Source organism: Pygocentrus nattereri, chromosome 18 (assembly GCF_015220715.1).
Source record: "Pygocentrus nattereri isolate fPygNat1 chromosome 18, fPygNat1.pri, whole genome shotgun sequence".
Taxonomy (NCBI): domain Eukaryota; kingdom Metazoa; phylum Chordata; class Actinopteri; order Characiformes; family Serrasalmidae; genus Pygocentrus; species Pygocentrus nattereri.
This window is the reverse complement of record NC_051228.1, coordinates 2,330,555-2,353,054: the sequence shown is the minus strand read 5'-3', so window position 1 is coordinate 2,353,054 and position 22,500 is coordinate 2,330,555. Positions and strand designations below refer to the sequence as shown.

Genomic DNA, 22,500 nt, shown 5'->3' with positions numbered 1-22,500 from the left:
CAGCTTCCTTACTGACTTTATTAAGAGCAGCCAGAGACATATACAATACATATGGGACGTATTATAACCCATACAGATACCTACATATCACTGCTGTCAGAACAAAACCTCATATCTTCAAAATGGCAACTTTACCACATACCTCACTTTTAATGTAAGTCAATGGAACCGGAATGTTTTCCAAGCAATTTTGGTGCATTTCGTTTGGTCCACCTGGACCAATCAACCTCTCCATCTCTCTCTCTCTCTCTCTCTCTCTCTCTCTCTCTCTCTCTCTCTCTCTCTCTCTCTGTCTCTCTCTCTCTGTCTCTCTCTCTCTCTCTCTGTCTCTGCCCCTCTCTCTGCCTCTCTCTCTCTCTCTCTCCCTTTCTCTCTCTGCCCCTCTCTCTGCCTCTCCCTCTCTCTCTCTTTCTCTCTCTCTGTCCCTCTCTCTCTCTCTCTCTCTCTCTCTCTCTCTCTCTCTCTCTCTCTCTCTCTCTGTCTCTGCCCCTCTCTCTGCCTCTCTCTCTCTCTCTCTCCCTTTCTCTCTCTGCCCCTCTCTCTGCCTCTCCCTCTCTCTCTCTTTCTCTCTCTCTGTCCCTCTCTCTCTCTCTCTCTCTCTCTCTCTCTCTCTCTCACTATGTGTGTCTCTGTCTGTCTGTCTCTCTCTGTCTCTCCCTCTGCCCCTCTCTCTCTCTCTCCCTCTCTCCCTCTCTCTCTCTCTTTCCCTCCTCACCATCACTCAGCGCTGCAGACTCTCAGCCTTTGTCTCGGTTCCGCTCTGATAGAGCCCATTCCTGACCATAACAATGAAATATGTTGTCATATTTTGGCAGCATATTCCAAACCATAAATACAATACAGTCCTGCAAAAACGCCAGAGACCCCCCTTCATTCATTCAACTTCCAGTCAGAAGGGCAGTGTCAAAAAAAAGAAAACTAACTCGAATCTCAGCTCTTTAGTCCAGCAGTTGGGGCACCTTATTCACTAATAAGCAGGGCTGTCCACAAACTTTTGGACATAAAGTGTATGTGAATCTGTGTGCAGTGGGGACTAAAACCTGATGCTACCTACACATTTGGGGAGATGAGTCTTTATGTTAAACCACATCTGGCCATTTTCGCCCCGACTAAGGCCACATAGCTCCTATGTGGACGTCAGTAACAATTAGAAATGTGTTTAAATTGAATTTGTGGCACCTTTAATCATCCGGGCATCATAGTGGATCCGTGTAGATAAATATCTGGGTCAACTTTGCTGGGATTTCCACTCTGGCTCGCGGAGAAATCCCAGGTAAAAGTGTAAGTGTGAAAAGGGCTGATGTGTCTGTAGTAAAAGCACATAGCACCATCTGTGTGTGTGTGTGTGTGTGTCTCTTCCCCTCTCTTTTCTCAGTCTTGGTGTGTTTGTTTGTGTGTGTGTGTGTGTGTGTGTGTGTGTGTGTGTGTGTGTGTGTGTGTGTGTGTGTCTCTTCCCCTCTCTTTTTTCAGTCTTGGTGTGTTTGTGTGTGTGTGTGTGTGTGTGTGTGTGTGTGTGTCTCTTCCCCTCTCTTTTCTCAGTCTTGGTGTGTTTGTGTGTGTGTGTGTGTGTGTCTCTTCCCCTCTCTTTTCTCAGTCTTGGTGTGTTTGTGTGTGTGTGTGTGTGTGTGTGTGTGTGTGTGTGTGTGTGTGTGTGTGTGCGCGTGCAGTGTGTAGAGAGAGATGAAAGCTGAGAAAGTGAATGGAGGAGTCTGGCAGGCAGACAGAGGAAACAGGGAGGAACTAATAAAAGAGACTAGATATGAAGGTCTACAGTTTATAGGTACTGTTCCAGAAAAAAGACCAATACAAAGCAGGGATGCCCAAAGTGCGTCCCACCGGCCAAACTGGGCCCATGAGGACGGTTTATTGGCCCACCAGAAATTGCTCTAGTCCCCCTACCTTACTCAGTGGGTGAACAGACGTCTTTGTATACTATATAAAACTAATAAATGCTGGTATTTTTTTCTTTTAAATTACATTTTAAGGCGTTTTTTCAAAGCATTTTAGCAGCAAAATAAGTGGCATGTCATAAAATACACCTTCAAAGACTTCTGAAGTCTGCCTGCCTTCTTTATTTGCATTTTAATTTGCCTGTCTGACTTTAATCTCTGCAAATTGGCCTCCCAAGACAAAAGTTTGGGCAGCCCTAGTGTAAAGGGCCTGTGTGAGATGCACCGGTTTGGTTAGATACTGCAGCGTTTAGGTGGTGTGTGTGCAGCAGAAATAGTCACGTTTCCACAGGAAGCTGATGCCACTTCCTCCTTAACGGCTTAACTGACATATGTACATGTGTGCTTACGTTCAGTGCTTGGCTCATAAACCCCTGCTTTGCTCTCGTTTGCTTCAGTTGAGCTCCTGTTTGCTGCTTTAATTTCCTCATTAGAGGGCAGACTGGCTCGAGGCGAAATAGTCCAGATATGGAAATAGCTCTGAAATCATATGCTGGATTGTACAATTCATATTGTAAAGGGGAAAACTGAGGGGGTTAAAGACTGCGGAGGATCTGACCGATGTAGGCGATAATTTGGCGAAATCAGTCGTTTTGCAGGGAAAGTAAACAATGGTCATAACAGATTTTTCAATGAAGCAGTTTTGGACCAGGTCTGTGGCCCCTTTTACTGTGAAATGTTCACGTAATGTGAAGGACAGCTGGCGTTTTCAAATCCAAAAAAGATGAAGTTAGGAATCTCGAGGCGACAGTATTTCGGTTAGTATCGGTAGCATCAAATGCAGTCCACGTCACATCTCACACCAAGTGGAGTTGAACTGCCATGCCTTATAAGTTATAATAATTATAGTAATTTAAGTTTAATTTCACTGAATTTTTACAGGTAGATTATAAAATAAACGTCTAGTCTAGCGGCGCTCTCACTGCGACCCATTCTGTGCACTGTGGTTCCGATTTCTACTGTATCTGCTACACGACCCTTGCAGGAGGCCAACGTGAACCTTTAATTAACCCCTTTGAATCTCAGGCTTATTATATACAGAGCCTTATTAGTCAGTAATTACAGGGACTTTTAGAGGAGACCGAACATAGCGTGTTAAAAGTTTCCCCAAAGCAGCCGAAACATTGGCCTTGCTGCCAAAGCAGGGACTTGAACCCCGCTCTCTAGTGTTCATGGCTACAAGCTTACCTACAAAGTTAGTAGAAAACAGTGACTTATAATTCAGTTTAAGAGCTCCTTAAACCTGGGATAGATATTAGCACCTCCTTATTGTCAACATTTTATTCAGGTGTCCAGATGTTTGTTCAGATGTTCAGATAACGAGCAGAAGACCACATTATTGAATGTGACATTTTATTAAAGACATTAGAGGTGCTTTATTGGTGGACTTTCCCATCAGAGTTACTGAGGCAAACTTCCACAGGTAGTCGGTTCAGCACCAGAGGGGGCGCTCATAGAAGCCAGACTGACCCATGAGCTCCATTCTTGGGTGAGGCTGAGCTGAGAGTCTCTAAAAAGAACCTTAAAAATTGACCTTTTTGCACCTTTTTGCAAATTAAGTATGACGTGGAGCTTTGACAAGCTACACGATTAACTCAAGCAATTTTCAATAGTATCACCCAGAAAATGGAGGGGACGCTTACAAACGTATGAAAAACATATTTTTTACATTCTCGTCCCAATTTCTCGCTGTTTTTACAATAACACTACCTTGGTTTAGTGAGTTATTAACGCCCCATTACTGTTAACATGTTCTTTAGATGTTGACTATGGAGCTTTATTAGGGCCTTTCCAACACTGCGGTGGTACATGCATCTGTGTTAGGTCCGAGTTACTGAGGCAAGATCTCCACAGGTGTTCGGTACTACACCAGAGGGGGCGCTCACTTTCCCAAACAAATTCCTACCAGTTGCAGAAGCAGGGGTCCAAGGCCACCAACCTCGACTCTCTTGGTTTCTTAGCAGCATTTCCAATAATATTGTACAGAAACATAAGAGAAACGTGTAAATTTATACTAAAGTTCATGTTCCAAACAAAATGATGATACATGTAGTAGATATATCACATTTTCCTGTCCTCATACACACCCACATCCACCAAGAGCAGCCTCGAATACTCGCACAAGAGGCAAGCAGCGACTTCTCGCCTCCTAATGTTAATGAACAGTTGTACATGTTGACCAAGAGAGCACTTATACAGCCTGACGGCAAAAGCTCAGGCGCTGACCCACCTGGTGGGCAGATTTAGTCACAGGAATAAAGAGGAACCTCTACACATTCCTGCCATTCCTGCACTGTTAGCCTCTTTTTTCCTCCCCATGCTGGACCGGCTGTTATCACTCTCCAACACACTACAGGGACAGACACGCACTTATCAACACGCCACACACACACAGTGTGTGTTTTTTGTCCTGATAAAGCGGCCGGTGGGGGGGTGGAGCTCTGAGAGGGCCTGTGTTGGGTTAAGATTAGAGGAATGTGACTGTGTTTCCACTGAGTGCTCAGAACCACAGCTGTGAGTTTGGATTAGGGAAGGGCTTTTCCATAAAGTTTCATATTTGAGTTTATAAGCTATGAATCAAACATACACCATGAAATTTACACCAAGAATCAGTCGTCTTGATTTTTCGAGACTGAAAATCAAAAGTTTGGTGCCATGTTCAGCACAAACAAAACATCCTACATTTCAGGGAAAATTCTTTTATATAGAATTTATAGTAAGGTGCAGTTATAGTAAGGTGGTTGCTACAGTATCTCAGATGGTCGCTAAGGTGTTGCTATTTGGTTCCGATGGTATCCCAAGTGGTTGCTAGAGTGTTGCTTGGTGGTTGGTACAGTATCATAAGTGGTTGCGAGGGTGTTGCTGCCATCATGACATAAGCTGGGTGCAAAAGCCTTTGCCCCCATTCATTCTTATAGAAAAAAAAAATTCATTTAAACAACAATGATGCGAAAAACATACGTCTGATCAAAAAAACTCCATATACCAGCACTCTGTTCCTGATCAGACCATCCGGAGTTGGAACAGTGACATATCTTGAAAATTGAGAAACATGTTAGCAGACCAAAATCCAGAAGGAGAAAAAAGAAGAAGATTAATATTCCATCGAGGTTATTACATCCTCAAAGAGGAGACTGAACATCTGACCACAGAAAACAAATCAGGAAGGAAATCAAGCATCAGGAAAACTGCTAAACAGTGGGAAATGGAGGAAACGCCTAAGGAATTATGAGAATGGTTAATGCAAAACTATGTTTGCCTACAAAATTTGGGGATTTTTACCCAATTTAGTCGTCGCCAATTCCACCTGCTAGTTATGACTCCCCGAATCATGCAGTGCTGCCAATGCTAGGAGGGTGAAGGCAGCACAGGCTTCCTCTGAGACCTGTGAAGCACTACTGCATCTTTTCGACTTGCCGCTCACGGAATGTCTTTGGGCAGCCGAACGCGCTCTGAGGAAAAAGTCAACCGCCAGATCTATTATATCAACAGACGCCTGGGCTGACTAGCATTGCATTCAGTGATGGGGCGAGAAGTGATGGGGCCATCCTACCCCCCCAGAGAGCGAGGCCAATTGTGTTCTCTTGGATTCCCGGCTATGGACGGCTGTAGCATCACCAGGGATCCAACTCACAATTTCCTGATGACAGAGCCAACACTTAGATGGTTGCACTACTTGGAAGAGCCTGTGGCCTATCAGTCTTAAAAGCACAGTAACAAAACTAGCTTGTTTAATTCTCAAGGAGGGATAAAGAGAGTTTGGAAAATACTCATGTGGAAATCAATTACCGTAACTGTAAAATTAGCTAAATTAACTACAAGAAAAATGGGTCAAGTAAAAGCAGCTGTGCTGTGCTCCAGCTGAACGGTTCTGATCCGGTCATCCTGTTTAGGATTCTGTGGATTCACACATTATTCTGAATCATTTCAAAATAGTAAAACTAAACTGAGAGTTGAAGTAATTGCAGTATGCAATTAATTATTTCCTAAAAAATTAAAATCGACTGATTAAATCGCCCTTCTCTTGGAATCAATGCGAGGAAGCTTGCATGCATCAGAGAAGCACAGAGCTATGCTGCCTAGAGTTTTAACTCCTTTCAGGGGCTCCCATAACAGAAAGGTTTTAGCAGAGATCAACAAACCAGGGTCAGGACTGGTTCCACATGGGCAGAGGAGTCAGACAAGGCTGCCCCCTGTCACCACATCTGTTTGTCCTGCATGCTGAACATATACAAGAAGCAGACTGTAGGAAAATGGATTCCAGATTGGTGGTAGAAACATTAATAACCTTCAAATGGCAGATGTTACAAGACTTACAGCAGGAAATCTGGAAGACCTGAAGGCCTTAATAAGGGAGGTTGTAGAACAGAGTGAAAAGATGGGTCTTTGGTTCAGTATGAAGAGGACTAAGGTCTTTCTACCAGAAAGGCTGCCAACTTCACCTCTGATAGACGAAGGTCTTTCTACAGGAAAGGCTGCCAACTTCACCTCTGATAGACGAAGGTCTTTCTACAGGAAAGGCTGCCAACTTCACCTCTGATAGACGAAGGTCTTTCTACAGGAAAGGCTGCCAACTTCACCTCTGATGGACGAAGGTCTTTCTACCAGAAAGGCTGCCAACTTCACCTCTGATGGACGAAGGTCTTTCTACCGGAAAGGCTGCCAACTTCACCTCTGATGGACGAAGGTCTTTCTACAGTTAAGGCTGCCAACTTCACCTCTGATGGACTAAGGTCTTTCTACCGGAAAGGCTGCCAACTTCACCTCTGATGGACTAAGGTCTTTCTACCGGAAAGGCTGCCAACTTCACCTCTGATGGACGAAGGTCTTTCTACAGGAAAGGCTGTCAACTTCACCTCTGATGGGGAAGATGTGGACCTCCCCGTGGATGGAAGTGAAACCTGGACAGTGAGCCAGCGAAACAGGAAAAATACAGATGCCTTTGAACTTTGATGCTGGTGAAGACTTTTGGGACAATCGGAAAAGAAAACAAACAAATGGATCCTCAAACAAATCCAGCCTCACCTCTCACTCAAAGCCCAGGTGACCCAACTGAAGCTCTTATTTTGGATGCATTCTGGGAACTGATTTATTGGAAAAGTCCATAATGCTTGGAAGATTTGAAGGTAAAAGAAGAGGATGACCAGCTACAGGGAGGCAGCAGATAATCAGAGGAATCGTGAATCAGCCATTCAGAAGCCTGGAGACCCAAAGAGAAGACAGGATATTCTGGAGAAGCACTATCCATGTGGTCTCCAGGAGTCAGAAACAACTGGACAGCACATGATAATAATGATCAAATCGTATTAACTACGCATGCAGGTGCTGCATGGCGTGCTGCTCGGCAGTGTAGTACTGCAGTAATATTTGCTTATCTGAAGAAAACCTCATATCTCCATTTTTGAGTTTTTTTTTTTTAGTTTTTGACATAATTTGAATATGCACGTTGGCCTTTATGTTGTATGTAAATTTCATGAAGGATGGACCACAATAAATGGCCATAAAAGACTTGGAAAGACATCTGGTTCCATAGACTTACATTAAAATTAAAGTAGGTTTTTTCCTTCTCCTGTAAAGTTACCATTTTGGAGATACAAGGTTTTCGTCCAACAACAGGGATATGCAGTAATAAGGGTTCATTTGATTCTAATAGATTTTTATAGTGCACCTCTCCTTCTGCTTGATTTCTGCCACTCTGCCGTTTGATTCGGAGTGAGATTTAAATCGGAATGGTTTGTTTTTCTTCGTGATAAGGAGGGTGGGGTGTCTCATAGCGACAGCTGTGTTTTAACAGTGGCCCATTTAACTGAAATAAGCTTCAGTTTCACCAAAACAAGCTCCGCTTTGATTGTTGGAGGAATGAGTAGCTTCTTGTTACTTGATTTGCAGTAATGAGTCAATTTCTGACAGTTTATATTTTAGAAGAGTTGCTGAGGCACCTAAGTCTAAGACTGCTGGAAATAATATAGCGTTATGATGTAGAGCTGGACAATATGACGACATTCATCGTTATCATGATAAATTGCATCTGAGCATATCGCTGCTGTCAGACCAAAACCTCGTATCTCCAAAATGGTAACTTTACAGGAGAAGGAAAAAAATCTACTTTACTTTTAATGTAAGTCAGTGGAACCAGACGTTTTCCCAAGCAATTTTGGGTCATTTCTTCTGGTCCATTCATGTTGAAATTTACACACAATGTAAAGGACAGTAGGTATTTTCAAACTGTGTCAAAAACTGAAAAACGCCAACGAGGTTTTGGTCCGACAGCAGCGCTATCGTGGTTATCGTCAGTAGTTTGATTCAAAAGAAAGCATAATTATTCCTGTGTTCTTTACACACAGCTACAACCTAAGAACAGCTCAGCCACTTTGCTTTGAAGTCCTTGTAGTTACTGACTTATAAGCCTTGGTATGTAATAAGCTTGAGATTTTGAGGGGTTCCTTGGATTTAGTGCAGCACAGTGTGTGAAATGTTGACCACAAGTAAGTGGATTCATAGTTTTGGGAAGTATTTTCAAAATTTGGCCCTACATTGCCTGTTCCAACTTATCAGAAGTCTTAAAAAATAGACATTCTGATGCATTTGGTATGATAAAAAAGCTCTGAAGCATCCGCAACGTTACATTTTACCACCATCTAACATTGTGCCATGTTGTATTAATAGTTTCAAATAGTGAACTGTGTTGAATTCACAGTGCATATCCTCTCAAACAATGGCCTACTGTTAAATACCTCTCTCTCTCTCTCTCTCTCTCTCTCTCTCTCTCTCTCTCCCTCTCTCTCTCTCTCTCTCTCTCTCTCTCTCTCTCTCAGGCTGAAGTTGTGCTGTCTCTGTTCCGCACTGGAGGGATTCCCGCGTGCGTAAGTGTGGTGAGCATTGATTTACTGATTCGATGCAGTGGCGTCAGTTTTCTGCAAAATGTCCAGATTGTGTTGTCGCCCACAGCAACACTTTGCTTTGTGTGTGTGTGTGTGTGTGTTGCCCCAGGCTGGATGTATCACGCAGCAGAGCAGTATTCTGGACGGTACTCATGGGACTCCTTCCCCTCCGGTGGCTCCAGCAGAGCAGCATGGGCTCCGATCTCCGGACGCAACTGGGCTGCTCCGTCCAGGTCTGCTCTTAGTCCACGTTCAGGCTGGCTTTACCTGGTGAAACTTCCTCGCAACTAGTTGCAGGTTAAAACATCAGTTACCTGCAACTTTGAGGTTACACAGCTGGCTAGTTAAGCTGTCTGGTTACCAGCAAATGAGCGCATTTGCTTCCTGAAGCTCACAGTTGTTATCATGGGAGCATTTGTCACATGAACTCAGGCTGGAGGACCTAAAGTTGCACAAAAGTTTCAACATGTAAGGCCAGCATTTCACAGTCTCTGCCCTAATCACGCACAGTACAGTCCGATCACAGCTGCGGAGACATGGTTTTTTAAAATCTGTTGTTTTTAGAGAGTTATTACAACTCATTTAGACTCCTGTGTTAATTCATGGACAAACACCACCCGCCTCCCTTCGTATAACAGCCCCACCCTGTTTGGGGAAGCTTGGTTCTATCTGAGTAATCTTGGTGGCTTCCACACAGACCTGTCAGCGTTCTGTAGTCAGCATCGCCCCAGTGAAGATCTCAGAGTGCCGTTCTTGAGAATCACAGCTGTAGCTGATGAGATTGCAATTAAAACGAAGAAGTATTCAAAATTCGGCACTTTTTCTAGGACCCCATTCAAATTTATGACTCGTGGTCAGAGGCTTTTGAACTAACTTGTGGACCCACTGCCAGCTCGAGTTCACACATGTCGAATCCTAAAAGGTTCTGAAATTCTTCAAATTTTACAGACTTACGCCGACGATATGATTTGTAACTGAATTAGAAAGGAATCATTTTCACTGATGGGTTCAGGCTTTTGGACCCCACTGTTGTTATGGAGTCGACATACAAATATGCGTAAACACTGCTGCGCATTGAATGGACATAATCAGACAAGCTGGGGCGTGGGCAGCTGGAGGTGTGTGCTGGAGGTGGAAGTTGGTAGGAGGAGGCCTCGACAGTCAGTCGTCCTTCAGTGTCCGGCCGGACAGGTGGGCGGACGTTTACTTGGAAAAAGGCAGGGAGATGGAATTAATTTTATTCTGTTTGGGTGTAAAACAGGGAATGTGGACATTTCCAGAGTGTGGCTAATGACTCCGACAGGTCTGACTATGACAGCTTAACTAAATGGAGAGAACCAGAAGGACACACAGACACGAGAGCACTCTGGAAATACCCCACACAAACGAGCCAGCTTATTCAGGTGTGGTAGATAAGTTGCTTCATCAGTACTCGGCTCCAGTCTGCTGTCACAGAGTTGAAGTGCAGTATTAGACATGGCATGCAAGTCAATTCAGGGTGCAGCAGTGTTAGCTTGCATGCAGCATAGATGTAGCTACAGTGGGGAAAAAAGTATTTAGTCAGTTATTTTCCACCATAATTTACAAATAAATTCTTTAAAAATCAGACGTGATTTTCTGAATTCTTTTTCCTCTTTTTGTCTCTCATAGTTGAGATCTACCTATGATGTCAATTACAGGCCTCTCTCATCTTTTGCACAATTGGTGACTGACTAAATACTTTTTTCCCCACTGTATATTCATACCAATATTTTGACTCCTAAATGGGGATCCAGTGCCATTCAGGGACAAAATTCGGTCACTACGGAATTTCTACGTTTGGAGTTGTGGTGATATTGTACGTTGTACAATGCAGCTGCGCCTCTAGACGATTGTCTGTGTTTGCAGATCTTTTACCCTAATCAAACACTAAATATTGCTATACTCATTTATTCATTCTGCCTCCATCCACAGGGCCAGCGGAGGAGTGTACCCACTCCAGCACCCCGGTCTGAGTCACACATCAGGAAGAAACCATCATAAAGCTTATAACAACAGGTCAGTCTGAGCTACAGAAAAACTCCACCGACTTATGGCCTTCAGCTTCAGCCCTAATACAACACTTCTGTTCTTTTATATTGGTCGTAATACTCATTTTGCAATAACATATTAATGCAATAACATGAATACACAATCACTTTATAACTTGACCAGCTCACATCTGCGTTAGTCTTTTTTCAGTCAAAAACATGGCAAAAGTGGAAAAGCACAGCCATAACTTTTCATTAAATTCAGATCATAATAAAACATCTCCGCTTCAGCTTAAAATCACAAATGTGGTCTGGACTGAAAGTTTGGAATCCGTGTTTCCGCACAGTTCGGTCTAATAATTCGTATAGAATGACAGCAGGACTTTATCATTACTGGTGAAAACTGCAGCTCCTGCAGTGTGAGGAACATCATATGTGTACTCTTATGATCAGACCTCCAGAGTCAAGCAGGGACAGAGCTCACGGTCAGCCCAGAGAGAGAGGCCCCGGGAGGATCCGGCCAGCCCCACGGCCTTGGGGTCCAAACCACCAGGACCACCAGAACACAGACCGGGCCGCTACTAACAGCTACAGCTCAGGGTGCGGAGGAACCGTCTCCAACAGCAACAATCACGCCAGCCAGCCTCAGAGGGTGAGAGATGCAGAGAGCGGACACTCGGACCATGTCACTCAGATCTGAATAGACCACCTGTCGAATGCTTGGGAGGCAGATTAGTCTCAGATGAAAATGTAATCATGTTGACCCCTGGTTCCTATCACCAGCACCGTAAAGAAATATCAACCATTCCCCATCAAATCTGAGGAATTCCCCTCTAAGTTGTTATGAAGTGAAAAAGAACACACACTTATGTATTAAAAACATTCTGAAATGCTAAATGACCTTGAATTTGAGATGGGCAGTGTCCATATTTATAAGAACATGTTAAATAGACCAGCAACATGTCAGTCAACAACAAACTATTGGTTCCAATTAAAATATTCTGTGTTTGCCCACCTGAATGTCATTACAGACACTGTCACAACATCTCTGACTTCTGTGTTCCTCAGTACGGAGGCCCTCACCAGCAGCAGCGCCCCCCACAGGCACAGGGAGAGAGATGGAGTCCAGTGTCCCCATCCCGGCCTTTCCAGAGTCCCTCTCTCAAACGGCCAGCCCCCCCGCACAGTGACTCAGCCCCCCACCGAAACCCTTCCCCGTCCAGGGACGACTGCCCCAGCAAGAGGAGTAAAAGCAACAGCTCACACCAGGTAATAAATAGTAAATAGTAAATAGTAACAGCCGTCCTGGAGCCTGAATTTTGTCTCTACTTTTGACCATATATATAAATAACAGTGTGTCAAACCATATCAGAAACCACATAAGAGAGTCTATTAGAGATTACTTACCAACTCAGTACGGTTTGAGGTGAGTGTGTGATGATTTAGGCATTCGGGTAACACAATACGAACATGGCAGCTATAAGCTTCCATCACTGGGTAGTTGCATTGGCCGTATAGCTCCAGTGCACAACTCAAGAAGCTAACTTTAGGCTTTACATCAATGTTTCAAATCAAATCAAATAAGCTTGTTGTTGGCCAGTGGTTCCCAATCCAAGTCCTGGAGTACCCTGGTGCCTTCCCTGCTCTAACGCAACCACGTTTAAGATTAGTTGGATCAGATCCGGTACTGCATGTGCAGGGAAGGGGAACTGCAGGACAAAGGTTGGGAACCACTGTCATATTGACTTACAGTCACTGAACAAGTGCATTTTAGCACCACCTGCTGGTCAGGACAATTAGTGCCAAATGCAGTGCTGAATTGCCATATTGTGTTTTTCCATTTCTCAGGATTTCACCCCTAGAATGAAGCACCCTATGAACCGTCCTCTACTCTCCCACCCCCCTCGCACCTGGAGCCCCCCATATAGAAATTCTGCCCCCTGGAGTCAGTCAAATAAGAGGCATTCTCCTTCACGCTTCCAGGTCAGACACCAAATCCCATTTTATTGCCCCATTTTGTTTGGGACTTTTTAAATATTGCAAGATTTAAAACATATTTTAATATTCAAAATATTTTAATAATATTCAAAATATTTCAAAATATTCCTTCTTGCTGGGCAAACTCAAATCTTGTAGCCCACCCTGCAAACCATAATTTTGTGCAACACACATAAATCATATCATTCATTAATTAGAAACTTATTTTTAAGCTAAAATAGGCATTTTAGAACAGAAACAACACACTTACTGCATGCGAAGTTGTGAAGATTTTAATGATCCTTTCATCTAATTAAATAACTCCTTACGCTCTAACCTTGTCTCAGCAGGAGTCTAATCAGTCCAGCAGTAGAGATCACTCCCACAGGACCCATCCCACCTCCCCTGCTCTCTGTGGCCCCGGCCAGGCCTTTCAGAAACCAGGCCACAGCCACCCCCGAGATCACCCGGGCCTCCGTGGAACCAAAGGGGACTGGGGGCATACTGTTCCCCCCTCACCAGCAAACTTCACCAGAGTGCCTTACAGCCCGCAGCACCAGCCCCCAGCGCCGACACACAGACATCCAGATGCATCTGGCAATGGGATGACAGTGTTGCATCCCAGCCGTGGGTCACCCACGATGGCCTGGAAGAGCCAGGATCGCCCTGCAAAGCAGAGCAGTGTGAGTGTCCACTCCAAAATCTTTTTTAGATTTTTTTTTGTTTTGTCACTGTCATGAGACAAAAGGTAGACATTTTCCTCAAACTGCCTTTTTTAAATCTGATTTCAAAACTAAAAATAGCTTGCCAATTAATTGTCCTACTGGGCCAAGCTGTTCTAAGTGAAAAGCTAGTCTAGAGAGTGAAAGACAGAAAAACATAGTATACCAAAGCAGTATTTGCTCAAACTTTTGCTGCTAATACAATATTGAGAAAACAGAATAAAAATAAGAATTGAAAATTAAAAAAAAACAAGAAGTCAGATTTTCACTGTTGTTTTATTGCCTGTGATTTAAGTTGTGGTGTGTTTGTTTCCCCACAGGAGACTAGGCGCTCTGGTACAGGGCTGGAGGGATGGCAGCGGTCACAGGGGCCAAAAGAGGAAGGGAGGCGCCACGGCACCGCCAAACACCCCCAGCCATATGGTGCTCCCTGTGAGAAAGACCACTGTAAGCAACGAAGTCCCGCTACAGAGGCCTCCACTGCCTCTCCAAGCCCTGAACCTGGATCTAGTTCTCACAGGTCAGAGGGGAAGAAGAGCAAACTTTCCAAACACCGGAGTCCATCTAACTACATCCACTCCAGCTCCTCTAACCACGACAGTCAGGAGAGCTCAATAAGCCGGCTGGAAGCAAACCTGCAGAAACATGGCCAAGCCAAGAAGAGGCACAGGGAGCGTGAGAGAAGGAAAGAAAAGAAAGGTGAGGATGGGAGGGAGAGGATGGAGAGAAAACTGGAGGCCAAGAAAAAGAAGAAAGAAAGGGAAGAGGGAAGAGGGCATCGGGAGAGGAAGGGCATGCATAGAAAAGTGGAGATGGGGCTGGGACAGAATGAGAAGAAAGCTAAAGATGCGAAGAAAAGACAGAGGAGAGCAGAGAGAGATGGCATCAAGAAAGGAGAGAAAGAGAAAAGAGAAATGTCTCCCCAAACTCCATTGGGCTCTCCTAGTAAAAGCTCTCATTCAGCCATTTTTCAGTCTACTCCATCTCCAGACATCTTGCGCACATCATCATCTCCAGCCCGTAAATATGTAGAGAGTGGAGGAGAGGAGGAGAGCAGCTGCCATTCTGACTCTTCACACACCTCAGGGTCCGTCCCACCCTCCTCCACCCCTCCAGCCAATCAGAGCCATTCAAAAGATACTGCCAATAATATGACCTCAGATAGTGATGACAGCCTGCCCTCCTCTGAGCCTATGAGTCCCAACACCAGCAGCTTCAAGAGGCCTCAAGAGGAGCAGTCTGACCTCAAAGTTTTTACCTCCAATCTGCCTACTAGCAGTGAGCAGGAAATTCCCATTTCGGATGCATCCACTGGTTTTGAGGAGAGCGTTCCCCAGCAGCCTGAGGCAAGGCCCCAGCATGCTCCAGACCTGCTGCCTGCCCATGGGACCTGTACAGATGACCACCTGCGGCTGGACCCCTCAGCCAGCCCCCCTGTCCTGAGCTGGCAAGGCTCCCCTGTCTCAGATCTCAGCGAGGAAGAGGAGGATATAATGATGAGACGGCCTGTGCTCCAGCCTAGCCCAACACACATCTCTCCACTTCGAGACCCAGAAGAGCTCTGGAAAGAACCTGGTGAGTCCAAGAGAGGCTTCTGAATTAGCATTCTGTAGCTGATAATTACATATGCCTAAAACACAAAAATGAATCACTAATCATTCAGCACAGTCAGGTTCAATTACTTCTTACACTAGCTGTAAGCATATGTTACATATGTCAAATGTTTTCATTTTCTATTCCTAACAATGTAAATAGGTTCTCGTTGGGATATATAAATACTATACATTTGGTTACCTGTCATAAAAAAAAAATTTCGTTTACAGGAATGTCTTGGCCAGACTACCGGCACAGTGACCTGGCCAAACTCTATGGACTTGAAGAGCCTTCTAAGTTTGTGGAGGAAGAGGAGGATGAAGAACATGAGGTAGAACAGCAGGACAGCAGCACAACAAGCTCTCAGGTCACCCAGAGACCCCACCTGCACCAGACTGATAACATCTCTGGCTCAGGCAGCCATAGGTACACCTACAGAGGTGGACCTTTTGGCCGACCACCTCCAAACGCCCTGGGTGGGGTCAAATACTCTTCCTCTCTTTCACTGGGCCCAGAGATCCGGCCTCCAGACCAACAAAGCCCAACCTCACTATCCCCAGTAACTGTATATCCAGTGGCTGGGTCACCAACTGACCTGTCCCCTACTGATCTGACCCCAGCTGGCCCGAACCCAAGTGGTCTGACCCCAACTGGACTATCCCAAACGGTCCTGCCCATTGCTGACCTGTCTTCATCTGGTCTGTCCCAAACTGACCTGTCTCCAACTGGTCTGACTCAAACTGGCCTGGCCACAGCTGGCTTGTCTCAACCTGGCCTGAGCCCACCTAGCTTGACTCCATATGGCCCATTCCACACTGGCCTGTCTGAAACTATCCTAACCCCTACTGGATTAGCCCCTTCCCAGAAACCCCCAGATCTGACTTCAGAGCCTGAGGATGATACAAATATGAAGGAACAGAAAAAGGACAGTGGGGCCCACAAAGAAGTTGGTGACAACCTAATCAAAGCTGTAGAATCACACAAAGAGCCTACCTGTACCTCACTGGAGGAAGAGAAGGAAGCAAAGATGATGTCACCCGCAACCCTGCAGGCCAGACTGGCCCACAGTTGCGAGGTGCTGTTGACCCAGAGCTCTAATCCTGTCTCTGTCCCCATCCCAGAAGAAACAAGTGGAAAAAAAGAGTCCAAAACCATCAAAGCCACTGAGAAGGCATCCGAACGAGTCAGAGAGAAGAAGGGAGAGCGGGAGAAGAGTCAGAAACAAAAGCTTGGCAGCAAACATGAAGGTTCAAATGTAAGAGAGGGCACAGGAAGAACACATAAAAAGCAGAAAGGAAAGGCTGAGAACGAGACACAGCGCAGCTCTCCAAAATCTCTGCCGCTTTCCTCTACCTCCGGTGGTCGTTCCAAGCAGCTCAGGAACAACCAGGCAGTAGAGGACATCAAACAACAGACTAAAGCGGCAGAGGAAAAAAGGGGAAAGGAGCAAGAGAGGGGGGAAGAAGAGAGAGTCAAACCTGCGCAGGAGAATGAGAACAAAGACAATAATGGAAGTGCGTGTTTAACACAAGCCACAACAAAAGCAACAACCAACACAAACACCTCCATCAATGCAAGTGGCTCCAGCAAGCCTCCGTTGAGCAAAGCTGAGTTGCTGAGGCTACAGGCCCTGTCTGCCATACCTCTGAAAGAGCTGAAGATCCACCTGGTTAAAGTAAAGAGTAATGGGAGGCAAACATTCATTGCCTCTGAGATTGAGCAGAAGAGGATTCCGCTAAAGGATATCAGTATTAAGAACACAGCTGCAGAGATCATCGAGGCCTGCAAGTAAGCCTCAGTGCTTTTGCTTGGAATGACAATAAAATCCCTGCACATTTGCACCTGTTAGGGCAATTTCTCTGATTTACATGAGCCATGCACTTCATTAGAACTCCCTACCTTGTACTTCCACTCACTATATAGGTGTACAATTACAGACAGTTGCCCATCTGTCGTCATGTACAACCGTGGATAAAAGGTGAAAAGATGACTAACTCAAGTTGTTCATCAACGAGCAGAGGTGCCCAATCCTGAAGATCTACCACCCTGGAGAGTTTAGATCCAACACAGCTGGCTCTAATCCCCCTGAAGGTTTTGTTTACCTAATTTAAGTGGATTAGGTTAGAGTTGGAGCTGAGCTGTGCAGAGTGGTGGGTCTCCAGGGCCAGGTTTGGGCACTCCTGGGCACCCCAGTCTCAACAGAAAGGTAGTTACTACTGAAGTGTGAAGCATGTATGCAGGCTCAGTGTTCACTTATAGTGTGTGCTTATTGGAGCAGCTCAGTTTGTCAACCTTGTTTCTCTCTCTCTCTCTGACAGAGGGGCAACAGTAAAGGGCAAATTTCATGAGTCCTATCTGTTGCCTGCACTGTCAATAAAGCCTGTATTAAATGCGGAGTCTCCCATACCCCGTGAGAAGCTCAATCCTCCAACACCCAGCATCTACGTGAGCATAAGATTCTTGTATCTTTTACTTAGACGTCTATGTGCTTTGACACTGTTTTTCACTGGGCAGTGCGGTACAGTACTGGTACCCATGAACATGCGCTTAGTCATCATTTCCACTGCCGAGTGAACCTGCATCACATGCATTGCTGTGCGTCGTCACTTAAGTTAGATGACAGTTATTAAAAAGGTACTAGCTAGCCAGAGTCACTATCTATGACTCTTCACAGAAAACCAAAAGCAGAGTGAAACATCAGTCAAGAGGTCAATCAAAAACTCCATCGTTGCTAGCTAGCCTTGCAAGAGAGGTCATGTTACCACCACACAACCTACAGAGAAGCCGACCAACGTTCAGCGTCCTTTCGCACGATGGGAAACGGACGCAGATACTCGTTCAGGGTACAGATAGTTGTAGGTCCAGACTAGTAAACGTAGCTTGCTGTACTGCACTGTCCAAGGGAAAATCACCTTTAGAAAACTTGTTTTACTGTCATAGTACGTTACTCCCTGTTGACGCTGTTTGTGTGTGTGTGTGTGTGTGTGTTTAGCTCGAGAGTAAGAGAGATGCGTTTTCTCCAGTGTTGCTGCAGTTCTGCACAGATCCCAAAAACCCTGTTACTGTTATCAGAGGCCTGGCAGGATCCCTCCGGCTTAGTGAGTACCCTCTGTCTGTATCTCTCTCACTCACACATAGAGGCTGCCAGAAATAGAGGGTTGGCACAGTTGGATTGCTTCCATAAAGAGGCTTAACAGCAGTGTATCTTTGTCAGTCTATCCTTAAAGTGCATCTTTAAAGAATATCCATCACACAGAGAACCTTCCTATTAATCTGCACTTCACATTAGTGTCATTGTTTTGCAATGTTGCTTTCCCACGCTAACATAACCGTCCATTCATATTAAATCGTGTGGATGTGTTCAAAGGTGCTGTTGTTGTCATGTGTGGCTCTTGTTGTCGTGTGTGTTTGTGGCACACTGTCCAACTTACAATAAGCTATATATGTATCGCTTTTTTGTTTCAAATATTAACCACAGTACAAGTTTCACAACTTTAAAAGTTTCTCTTCCTTTTTTGTGCTATACGATTGGAAATAGGAGGAAAATGCTTGTAGGAACAAAAAGTTCGGAGAGCAAAGCCTGGGGACAGCGAACCCTGTATATCGTTTAGTCTGGGGAGGTTTTTGGAGCCATTCATTGCTTGACTGTATCTCAACTTGATATGGCCCTTTGTCACCCTGTCACTGTGTCACTTGTTGCTAAACCGCAGCTACAAATCACCTACTCCTACTAATGACTACCCGCCTGTTGCTCTGTGGCCTGCTAAAGGAATACAGGGTAACATTTTACCTACTTTAGTAAAATATTTCCTAACATTTCTCCTCACTTCTCTTTTTTTCCAGACCTGGGCTTGTTCTCCACTAAGTCCTTGGTGGAGGCGAATGGTGAACATGCTGTGGAAGTGAGGACCCAGGTGCAGCAGCGAGCTGATGAAAATTGGAACCATGCCGGCTCAGCTCAGACTTGGCCATGTGAAAGCAGCCGATCCCACACCACCATTGCCAAGTATGCTCAGTATCAGGCCTCCAGCTTCCAGGAGAGCTTACAGGTGTGTCCACCAATGGACAAGGGCGTTCTTTATTGTTTTACATTGAACTGTGCATACTGTAAAAACTGCTGCGTTTTATAAATAAAAGCTGCATTTCATTCCAAGAAAAATATTTTCCTCCAGCATACTGTCCCAACAAATCCAAAATATCCATGTCTCTCTATGATCGTCAGCATAAGGCACAGGCCTCGCAAGAAGCACGCACTGAGTAGTAAGAACAAATTTCAACATCTTTTCTGCTTTTATGCACTTCTTTCAGGAAGAGAAGGACAGCGAGGATGAAGATGAGGGAGAGAAAAAATCTGAACCAGTCGAAGCGAAATCAGAGACTTTGTCCATTTCCCCTTCTGTCTCCGGCACATCCAAGTCAGAAGATGCCTTACTTATTTTATTATCTCTTAATGTTTACTCATCAAAATCTGGCTCTCCAGTGATGTGTTGCTCACTTTGGGAAATTATGTGTATCTCTTTTCTTTTAGCTCTGATCAGAAAGCCACTGGGAAAATCATCAAATTTGGAACCAACATTGACCTCTCAGACCCAAAGAGGTAAGACTGATGTCCACAGCCAAAGGTTTTCTAAGAAAGAAACTCTTTTTGTAACATTTGTGATTGTCAGCAGTGGTTTTATAGGCTAAAGGTACCTTGGCTAGTAAAACAAAACAATAATCCTTGGAAAATCTGTCCACTGCTACCATAAGTACATTGGAAAAGTGAGCAGGTTAGTGACAGAACCCATAGAATTGTAAGAGAGAAGCATAAAAGCTTGCATTGGCAATTCCTGTACATCTCCCTCAATGCTGGACTACCAGAAGCAACTTTGGAGAAGCTGGAGAGTCCTGGTCACCCATGTATGCTGCATCAGCTTCGTGGACTGTTCCCACTGCAACTCATCAAGACAAGCAACATTAGAAACATAAGAGGTTACCTATTTTAAGGTTCCATAGATGAGCCCCTCTTAGAGTTCTTTTGCTAAACCTTCTGGCTTCAGAGTCCCATTGAACAGGAGCAATAGTTTTGGAGCTCGGAAGAATGAGCTTATAGAACCATACCAAGGTTCATTTGGATGCTGCTCATGGAAACCTCCCAAGCCCATAAGTAGAAACTGGGCACATGATATGGAGTCTTCTCCGATTTGTCGCACAATGATCCTTCAGAAGTAGTGTTAGGTGCCAGAAATATCGCTGGTGGGTCTTGGACAGATACAAAGCAGGGGAGATTTGTGAATGCTTTAAAGGCAGTCAGAGCTTTATCCATTCCAAAGGACATGCCCGTGTACTCATAGTGACCACTGAGGGTGTTGAACATGATTTTCCCTCCTCCCCTTACCGGATGCAGCCTAGATTGAATGTACTTTTCAGGTCCAGCTTGGTATTGACGGTGTATTCAAGTGGGGGAGTGGATACCACTGTTTTTATGGTATCTTATTGAAGTCCTTGGAATGAATACATGGCCTGAGGCCAGTGCATTTCACCCAACAGGAGAGGTGGACAGGTGGATAAACCCAGAGGCAAAGCATTACCTATCCATAGATGCTCTCTTTCAGGTGATAGGAGAAGGAATAGCCTCAGGCCTAGAAATGGTGTTGTTGGTCATCTCCAGAGAGGGTAACTGGCGGTTGGACCTTGGAGGCTGGGTACACAGCAGACTCTCATCATAGGCCTTCTGATGTGGGATGAAACCTGACAGTTTGGGCAGGCAAAATGGAAATAGTTTTCTCCCTAGTTCCATATTATCCTCTGGAGTGAGAGCTTAGGTCTTAAGAAGACCTAACTCAACTTATACCTGAGATCCTCTGCTATTTGCAGATATGTGCATGGTGGGAGTGTTGTGCATTGACTGTGTTTTCAGAGAGTGTTGTGTTGTTGAGTGCAGGTGGAAACCCCAGCTGCAGGAGTTGCTGAAGTTGCCAGTGTTCATGCGTGTCTCTTCAAGTGATAACATGCTGAGCCACGTGGGTCACACCATTCTGGGCATGAACACCGTCCAGCTGTATATGAAGGTTCCAGGCAGCAGAACTCCAGGTCTCCACACACTCTTTCATGTGAAAAATGTTCCTAAAACCTTTCGAATATGGTTATCATCTCTTTGACGTGATGCGATGTGTCGTTTCTTCAGGCCACCAGGAGAACAACAACTTCTGCTCTGTGAACATCAACATCGGCCCTGGAGACTGCGAGTGGTTTGCTGTGCATGAGCATTACTGGGAGGCCATCAGTGATTTCTGCGAGAAGTGAGTTGTTTGTAGTTCACCTCTTTACAGTTTTCAGCTTTTCTTCTTCATCTCAGAATTGTGTTTTACAGAGCATAGTCTATGTGTAGCTTTCTGTGCTCAATGGCTTTAATGTTTTCAAGAAATTTTCAAGGCATTTTACTTGTTTTTAGTCATTTTATCGAGAAAGATAATCTTATTCCACTAGCAGATCATTTGACTTGTCATCCCTCAGGCATGGAGTAGACTACCTGACTGGCTCATGGTGGCCCGTTCTAGAGGATCTGTACCAGGCCAACATCCCTGTGTATCGTTTCATCCAGCGCCCAGGAGACCTGGTGTGGATCAATGCCGGCACTGTGCACTGGGTGCAGGCTGTGGGCTGGTGCAACAACATTGCCTGGAATGTGGGCCCTCTCAACTGTAAGTGCTGACTGTGTACACCAGGGGGTGCTAGAGTTGATAAGTCTCAAGTGTCCTTTTATGTAACTTTACATATAGTTGTTGATATTGAAATGTTTGACCATTTCTGTTGGTTCATTCATCACAAAATGCAGCGTTTTTATAAAATGTAACAGAATAAAGATCAGTGAAATATTCTGGATAAGTCTAGATGTCAGTAAACGAGAGGTTTTGTGTCGGTACAGAACAATAATTAAGACCAAAGGGACGTATGTGATGCATATTGAGGTTCCAGCTTTGATAAGGCAGTGATAGGAACCAGATGTCTGCTCTGATTGAGAGGTTTTCCGAAAATCATATTGCTTTTACGATGTGCTTGGTTTACGTTTGGTTCGTGGGATCCGTGTGTGTTCTGTTTCTGAGTAAATTGCTTGTGTTTTTCCTCCCAGCGTACCAGTATCAGCTGGCTCTGGAGCGCTTCGAGTGGAACGAGGTCAAAAAGGTCAAGTCTATTGTTCCCATGATTCATGTCTCCTGGAATGTCGCCCGTACAATCAAGATAACAGACCCGAACACTTACAAAATGATCAGGTGAGTTCAGCGTATTTGTGTAGAGGCTTGTTTTCTGCTGCCGGATGGAAAACAGCCGTTTTAGGGTCCGCGGTTTAGTAAGACGTGATCCATGAAGAATTTCCAGGGAGCGAACT

At 44.9% G+C, this 22,500-nt stretch overlaps 1 protein-coding gene across 4 annotated transcripts in view; it reads left to right on the top strand.

Moving 5' to 3' along the window:
• The window catches only part of kdm6bb (lysine (K)-specific demethylase 6B, b), a 67,456-nt gene that overhangs the window by 32,062 nt on the left and 12,894 nt on the right, over positions 1-22,500 (top strand). For 3 of the 4 annotated variants that reach the window (XM_017721975.2, XM_017721977.2, XM_017721976.2), the window contains 18 exons: positions 8,765-8,821; positions 8,940-9,063; positions 10,784-10,867; positions 11,293-11,491; positions 11,908-12,108; positions 12,688-12,822; positions 13,164-13,499; positions 13,859-15,113; positions 15,362-16,919; positions 17,450-17,576; positions 18,124-18,229; positions 18,975-19,180; positions 19,440-19,546; positions 19,660-19,728; positions 21,055-21,203; positions 21,298-21,412; positions 21,627-21,814; positions 22,243-22,384. In XM_017721975.2, the coding sequence (XP_017577464.1) occupies positions 8,945-9,063; positions 10,784-10,867; positions 11,293-11,491; positions 11,908-12,108; positions 12,688-12,822; positions 13,164-13,499; positions 13,859-15,113; positions 15,362-16,919; positions 17,450-17,576; positions 18,124-18,229; positions 18,975-19,180; positions 19,440-19,546; positions 19,660-19,728; positions 21,055-21,203; positions 21,298-21,412; positions 21,627-21,814; positions 22,243-22,384 (5,096 nt within the window). In that variant the 5' untranslated portion in view covers positions 8,765-8,821; positions 8,940-8,944. The remainder of the gene's footprint in view (positions 1-8,764; positions 8,822-8,939; positions 9,064-10,783; positions 10,868-11,292; positions 11,492-11,907; positions 12,109-12,687; positions 12,823-13,163; positions 13,500-13,858; positions 15,114-15,361; positions 16,920-17,449; positions 17,577-18,123; positions 18,230-18,974; positions 19,181-19,439; positions 19,547-19,659; positions 19,729-21,054; positions 21,204-21,297; positions 21,413-21,626; positions 21,815-22,242; positions 22,385-22,500) is intronic. The other variant, XM_017721979.2, reaches the window with a different exon arrangement.